This window comes from Littorina saxatilis, linkage group LG9 (assembly GCF_037325665.1).
Source record: "Littorina saxatilis isolate snail1 linkage group LG9, US_GU_Lsax_2.0, whole genome shotgun sequence".
In the NCBI taxonomy this organism is placed as follows: Eukaryota; Metazoa; Mollusca; class Gastropoda; order Littorinimorpha; family Littorinidae; genus Littorina; species Littorina saxatilis.
Genome location: NC_090253.1, coordinates 2002356 through 2010518, shown reverse-complemented (window position 1 = coordinate 2010518; position 8163 = coordinate 2002356). Strand labels below are relative to the sequence as shown.

The 8163-nt window shown below is 39.9% G+C and overlaps 1 protein-coding gene across 2 annotated transcripts in view; it reads right to left on the bottom strand.

Moving 5' to 3' along the window:
* Positions 1-5586: 5586 nt before the first annotated feature.
* Positions 5587-8163, bottom strand: part of LOC138977338 (uncharacterized) — a 54140-nt gene continuing 51563 nt past the window's right edge. For both annotated transcript variants that reach the window (XM_070350241.1, XM_070350242.1), the window contains one exon: positions 5587-6402. In XM_070350241.1, coding sequence (XP_070206342.1) covers positions 6146-6402 — 257 coding nt within the window. In that variant the 3' untranslated portion in view covers positions 5587-6145. The remainder of the gene's footprint in view (positions 6403-8163) is intronic.

Below are 8163 nucleotides of genomic sequence, written 5' to 3'. Positions count from 1 at the left end.
ACATTAGCATACATACACGTAGAAATACACTCGTGCAAAACATGAGTGAACGTAGGAGTTGCAGCCCATGAACGAAGAAGAAGAAGAAGAAGAAGAAGAAGAAGAAGAAGAAGAAGAAGAAGAAGAAGAAGAAGAAGACGAAGAAGAAGAAGAAGAAGAAGAAGAAGGGCAACCCAGCCAGCAAGACATTAGCGGCCGATAATCGGCCGAACACCCTTCAAAAAGTCGGGCCGGTGACGTCAAAAGATACGACGCGGGTGTTGGCCCGACTAACTTTTGCAAAGAGGCAAATAGGCGGCCGACAGGAGGCCGAACACCTGTACCATGGCGGCACGCATCCGGTCCGATGCTTATCGGCCCGATGGTTTGTTGGACCTGCGGCCCGACACCTTATGCCGACATCGTCCCGATGTCTTCCCGCTGAAATCGATATACGATATCTTCCCGATGTCGGCATAATGTGTCGGGCCGCAGGTCCAACAAGTCATCGGGCCAATTAACATCGGACCGGATGCGTGCCGCCATGGTCTTCTGAAGACCTATCACTACATGGGGACCAATGCATGCTTTAAAAATACATTTTGTACTACTTTAAATGAGTGTTAATTTCAAATATTGTTCAAAACGTTCCAATTTGTTCAAACCGCCTTTTTGTCGTTTAAATCAAGCAGAAAATATCGCCCAGAGGCACAACTAATACCTATCAAAGTCTTGGATTACAGACTCAGCCTTCTCCAGTTTATTAATCTTTTTTTTTTTTGGAAAAAAGAGAAAAAATCAGGATTTCAAATAAAATAGAATAAAATAAAATTCACTGTATTATCTGAGATCGTGTCCAGTGGTGCCGAATGAACACGAAGACATACGAAACACCACAACATTATTAACATTAAAATATATATATATATATATATTTATATATAATACGTTTCTCATTGACCTTACACCTCACTACATACAAACCCTGTCAACTGTAGAATATATTTATCTGCAAGATTAATGCACAAAAATCAAATTTGAATTCCTCTTAAAAATAAACACTACTACAAAATAAACACTACTACAAAATAAACACTACTACAAAATAAACACTACTACAAAATAAACACTACTACAAAATAAATACGCAATCCAGTAACAACAAAAATTGTGGTATGTTTGATTGTTGTGGAAGAGACTAATAAGGAATCAGCCTAAGTCTAATCCCCCCCCCCCCCCACCCCTCAAAAAACAAAAACAAAAAAACTAAAATACACACCCAACACTAGTCATTGAAGATAATTTCTTATGAAAAAAGCCTGCTCGTCAGATAACTGAATCATTGTTTTTTTCAAAAAGGAAGTAGTTTGATGTTGAAATGCTGAAAGTAAGCATAAGAGTTTGTACTTGTCAGATGCATCATTGTACTGTGTGATATGAATTAAAATACTTTTAAAATCGAGTATTGGAGCAATCTTATTCAACCCTGTGCGCATTATCTGTTCTCCGTGATAAAAGAACCTTCAATGTTTAAACATGAAACAAAGATCCCTTCAGCAGAAAGCAAGAAAAGGGACATGTTCTTATTGTATACCACCCTCTCTTTAGGCTTTTCTAAGGCAATTAGATTAATCTTTTGAATGTTTTCAACGAGACGAGAAAGGGCCTATGGAGACAATTCTAGCTGTGTGTGACAAAAAAGAGCCAAGTTAACCTGGGCAGGTTTCACGGTATTGATTTCAGCCATTTCCCATTTTCTCACACTTCCAGTCAAACATAAAACTGTGAAATACTGTGAACATGGATGTTATTGTAATTAATTAGGATCAGTACCACACAAAACAAAGAAAAAATTATACGCAGAGTCTTTTTTTCCATAGAAAATCAAGCGAAACGAAAGTTGCCCCCAAAACGTGAAAATCTATCAAACAAACTTGATGCAAGCCTGACTCCAGAAAGAAGACAGAAAACCACTAATACTAAATGATTTACATAAAGTTTAAACATATAACAGATTTTCACAACAAAGTTCCTTGCCTGAGGCTGTCTATATGTTTGCATGCAGATGTCCTTGATCAGAACGCCATTTTCACCTAAACCGGCCGGCGAAATGGTTTTTTCACATTTCAAGGTCTCCATACACTAACAAAAGTCACATGTTTTGAAAGTGTATTTATGTGTGTACAAGATAAAAACAGATAAGTACTTCTTTATCATTTTTTTAATGGCAGAAATAAACTTATACTATCGATACCCCCTAATTTAGAAAACGGCAAGAAGAGCCAAGATACCTGTTTCATTAACAAGGAACACTTTTTTTTGTTCATAAAAAGACACTCGCTCATTTTGATATAAAATAATAATTAATTGCATACATATATGAATACAGAATGTAAATCTACTTTTATTTTAAGTGGAAAAAACACACACCAAAAAACACGCACATAAGTGACGCACACAAACTGAAGGCTTACCACCAAAGACTGTGGGTACCCTAACTACTCTCCTCACATAGGGAGGGGGGAGATAGAAGGATCCCTAAACAAAGCCTGCCTCAACACGACTTTAGTAGGTAGCCGTGCCTGCTTGGTCATCCAATTATGCCGTCGAAAAACAGAAACAAAGAAGAACAAGTCGCGTAAGGCGAAAATACAAAATTTAGTCAAGCTGTCGAACTCACAGAATGAAACTGAACGCAATGCAATTTTTCAGCAAGACCGTATACTCGTAGCATCGTCAGTCCACCGCTCGTGGCAAAGGCAGTGGAATTGACAAGAAGAGCGGGGTAGTAGTTGCGCTGAGAAGGATAGCACGCTTTTCTGTACCTCTCTTCGTTTTAACTTTCTGAGCGTGTTTTTAATCCAAACATATCATATCTATATGTTTTTGGAATCAGGAACCGACAAGGAATAAGATGAAAGTGTTTTTAAATTGATTTCGAAAATTTAAAGGCACAGTAAGCCTCCCGTAAACCATCACAGAGCTCCCCGAGCGTCTACATACAGTACAAGCATACTTCCATTTGAACGCTCACCGAACGGGAACATCCTGGCTGCTTTCTGTCGAGCGTGAGAAATTTTCAAAGAATTTATTTTTGTGGACTTCTCCTTAACAACAATTGCGCCTCGTTTTGGTGCTGGCCGGGACGGCTGTTATGAATATGATACCGGAAATCACGCCCGGACAGTAAGCCTCCCGTAAACCATCACAGATACTGTCAGGCTTTTACACACAGTACAAACACCCTTCCATTTGAACGCTCACCAAACGGGAACATCCTAGGTGCCCTACGTAAAGAGCGAGCAATTTTTAAAGAATTAATTTTGCAGATTGTCTCGAACACTTTTTGGACCCATTCTGAACTCAGGTCAAAAATGAGTTACTTCCCTTCTATCGATGTAAACTGTCGATAGCCGTGGATCGATGATTATCAGAATGTTTTTGGACCGTGGTGCGTTTTTGCGCTAGACCTAACTTTTAAAATCTAAATAATAAATTGACAGCTTGTTACAAAATTCTTTAATCATAAAAGAATTTGTTTTTCATCAAGACAAGATCAGAAAAGCCCGGAAGCAGGGCCACGCAAGGGTCGTCGCAGACGACGGTTTACAGTGCATATCGCCGTTCCTCTCAACAGTCAAAAGCCATCGCTAGAGTTCTTGTGAACCACAGCCGTTTGTTTCGTGCATAAAAACGTGCTATTGTAGATAAGCTCACATCGAGTCACATTCAAATGACTAACTGACGACTACATTGTGAAAAAGGGAAACTGGATGACACGAGTTCACGATGGCTCAGGGGTAAGATAAACCACGCAAAAATAAATTCTTTGAAAATTGTTCGCTCTTTACGGAGGGCACCTAGGATGTTCTCAATCGGTGAGTGTTTAAATGAAAGGGTGTTTGTACTGTGTGTAAAAGCCTGACCGTATCTGTGATGGTTTACGGGAGGCTTACTGTGCCTTTAATTTTGATCATAATGTTTATATTTTTAATTTTTAGAGCTTGTTTTTAATCCAAATATAACATATTTATATGTTTTTGGAATCAGAAAATGATGAAGAATAAGATGAACGTAAATTTGGATCGTTTTATAAATTATTATTTTTTTTTACAATTTTCAGATTTTTAATGACCAAAGTCATTAATTAATTTTTAAGCCACCAAGCTGAAATGCAATACCGAAGTCCGGCCTTCGTCGATGATTGCTTGGCCAAAATTTCAATCAATTTGATTGAAAAATGAGGGTGTGACAGTGCCGCCTCAACTTTTACAAAAAGCCGGATATGACGTCATCAAAGGTATGTATCAAAAAAAAGAAAAAAAACGTCCGGGGATATCATTCCCAGAAACACTCATGTAAAATTTCATAAAGATCGGTTTAGTAGTTTGGTCTGAATCGCTCTACACGCACACGCACACACACACATACACCACGCCCTTGTCTCGATTCCCCCCTCAACGTTAAAACTTTAGAAGACACTTGCAAGGCAAATTTTCGCGCCGCGGTGCCGATGACGCAAATAACTCTCGCGACAAAACGATTGGTCCGTAAAGTCGCGTCATCAACCGGTTCATGAATGGCCCGTGTATGAATGGCATTCCTTCTGTTGTGATGACGTGCGCACCTCGTCATTGATGTGACTTGGAAAATCGGTCGGATTTAGGTACCCCCAAGATCTTATGTCGAAATTAGATACCTTTACCCTACCGATCCAGAACTGCAAAGGAAACGTTAATCAAACTTCTATAATCATTGAAAAAGCTAAAAATCTGATCGAGCATGAAGAGGTAGCGATCGTGTGGTAGCGATCGTTGGCTGACAGACGGCATATTACTCGACAAAAAGGCAACAAAAACAATAAAATCTCACCTGAAAAAATAATCACAAATCACGCCTTCGGCCTCAACTGTGAAAAGTGTGTAATATGTCACATACGGCATAGGATTGCCCGAAAATGACAACGAAAGTGAAAGTAGCGATCGTTGGAAACCCCTGACAGACGACGGTCGGACATTCCAAGAAATGGACACGGCGCGGAATTTCGCGAAATTTCGGTCATTGTAAATGCTTTCCTATGAAGTACAGACTATAAAGGTGTGTTTTCAATGTCAAAATAAAATCATGTTATCATTTCTTGTGGTAAAATAAGCTTACTTGGTTTATCTGTGAAGACTTAGTTTTTCGGACAGACAGCTTCCAGTTCTCGATTCGATTTTTTGTGTGCAAAATATGTAATGCAAAATTCATATTTGTGCTTTTGTTTTTGTTTGTATGGTTAGATATTGCAGCTCTGCTATCAAATATGACCATTCAGTGTGAATTAAGTGCCTTTTCGTTTCAATTTTCACATCAATGGTTGGCTTCTGTCATGCAGAAGGAAATGGCGTCTGTCAGGATTCACACGATCGCTACCAAACACATGTGCATAAAATGCCAACAAAACAACTCAAACGATTTTTTTTTTCAGAATTGTATTCAAAATGACACATTTGTGCATTGCATATAAAAAAAACCTGAGAAAATTGGTTCAGCAAGTTAGAAATCAGAGCACATTGTGCAGTCAATAGAATTTCTCAATACCGTGAAACCTGCCTCTGGAGTTTTCATCAGTTCTCTCTCTTTTCACATATTTTTGTGTAAGATACAGGGAACGTGCTTTCACTCAGGAGAATGTATACACTTGTATCACATAGACAGAAAAAAATACTATCACATTTTCATTTGAATATTATAAATGGTGTCAGTCTCCTTGTCATGTATACAAACGAGAAAACATGGAAGTTGTGCGTTATTTACAAAGCCAAAGCGATTGCTGCTGAGTGCCTCTCAAAACTCACTGTAGTCACGTTTTGTTTATGATGTAAGTTTAAAAACGTGTAACGGCTTTAAAACAATCTTCCCAGAAAGTGGTGTTACTTCTGACCTGCCTTACCACATTTGCTTGGAACCTAGAAGAAAAGTGTTAAATAGTAGTAAGCAATCAAAAAGACAGGCAGGCAGACAGGCAATCAGGCAGACAAACAGACTGACAGACATACAGAGAGACAGGCAAGCTAACACGACGTCAGACAGGCACAGTGACAGACATGCCGACAGACAGAAATGTCCAAATAAATTGTGGTCATGCCCAATATCAAGACTGAATTTTCACAATCCACACTCTTCAGCCACGATACTTTGTCAGGTGACCAGGCCCCAGCTTCTGGACTGAGGATCTCATGGACAGACCGTCGTCCACCCGCTTTCCTTCATCGCCACAATGGCAACGACGACGACGGCGACAGAAGAGAACGACGAGGGTGACGACCACCATCAGCAGAGCGATGAGCAGCACGCCCAAGGCGACCATGATAGATTGCATCGTGTGATTCTTCAGGCACTGGGCCAAGTCAGCAGCAGGTTGCGCAGCGACAGAACCCTCTGAAATAATGTCCGCAACGATTGGTCTCAAATGTGTGTGTGAGAGAGAGAGAGAGAGAGAGAGAGAGAGAGAGAGAGAGAGAGAGAGAGAGAGAGAGAGAGAGAGAGAGAGAGAGAGAGAGAGAGAGAGAGAGAGAGAGAGAGAGAGAGAGAGAGAGAGAGAGAGAGATGCGAGGTTGGTTAAGTCTACAGGCTCCTGTCAGAGGTAGCAGCAAGCTGCGCAGTGACAGAACCATCTAAACTAATTAACGCAACGGTTGGTCACAAATGTGAGAGAGGGGCGAGGTTGGTTAAGTCTACAGGCTCCTGTCAGGGGTAGCAGCAGGGGCGGATTATAGGGGGGGGGGGGGGTTACAGGGGTTCCGGACACCTCCCCCCCTCCCTGTCAAAAAACAAAAACAAAATTCTGTCTGTGAAATTTTTTTCATCATTCATTTGTAAACAAATACTGTATGTGTTGACATTACTCATGTACTTTCAATAGAATCCTTCTCAGTATCATTTTTTTTACAGTTTATACTGCCACTTCTATGCGATATGTCTTCCTTCTAACCATACTATATAATGTCGGGAGCAGATATCAGTGACTGAAGATAAATTGCCATTATTTAATACTAACTTTAAAAGAAATAATAAGTGGCTGCTGACACCAGTTGATCATGTTTAGAATCAAGGATGAACCACAAATTGTTTATAAAATAGCTAACATTCTACCGACCCCTTAGCAAGCTGCACAGTGACAGAACAATCTGAAATAGTTAACGCAAAGGTTGGTCACACATTTGCGAGAAAGATGCGAGGTTGGTTGGCTATAAGTTGTGTTTTTTTAACGTCTTTTCAACGGATATCACTATCTGAGACCAACGCAAGTTTGTAACCTTTCTTGACAGTCTCCATATTTGCAAATGTTTACCTATAAGTCTATCACTGTAAACAGAAGGTTCTAAAAAAAAAGCTCATGTCTTTTCACACGTGTTCAAATCTTGTCAAACATCTCCACCCCCTGTCAAAAGTCAAACTCAAGGCGAGGGAGTATGTTGCCCGCGCGATCGTCATATGAAAACGAGTGTCTACCGGACGACAAAGTTTTTTAAAAAAGAAACAGAAAAAAAAACCCAATCATTCCCCGTTTTCCTCGTGCATATCAAACCATGCGAGGGACTGACCTAAATCATTCACTGTCAGACCCTCCAAGTTGCAAAACAGCTTTGGGGACAAGCAAAGGCACAAGACACCGGTTTGAAGACTTACAAATCACCAGTGTCTTTACCCCCAATATATGTTCAAGAAAAGGTTCTAGAAAGACAACCAAACATGTGTCTGCTTTGTTACGTTATATCTTGCTGCAAAAAATACTCTAGGAAGAAACACGAAAAAAAGTTCCTCTTCTGTAATGTACCGAGTTCAATATCGGGTGCCTATGCCTCTGACCTTTTTTGGATTACTAGTTTATTTTTTCTCCTAATGCAAGAATGTCTCTGTAGCGCAACGGTTAGCGTACTGCGTTTTGAGTCGGCAGATCGTAGGTTCGAGCCCTGTCAGCGCGGTATTCTTTTAATTTTATTTGATTCTTTCTTTACTCTCCTTTGTTTTGTTTTATTTTACTCTATTCATTTTTATTCCAAAGCATTATTGGTAATCAATTGCAATACTGACCAACACTCGCCAGGTACTGATTTGGTATTGATCACTGCGGAATTCGTTGCGGCCAACCACTGAAGCAACCCCCTAAGTGTAAATGTTTTGAGGGATAAAACATAC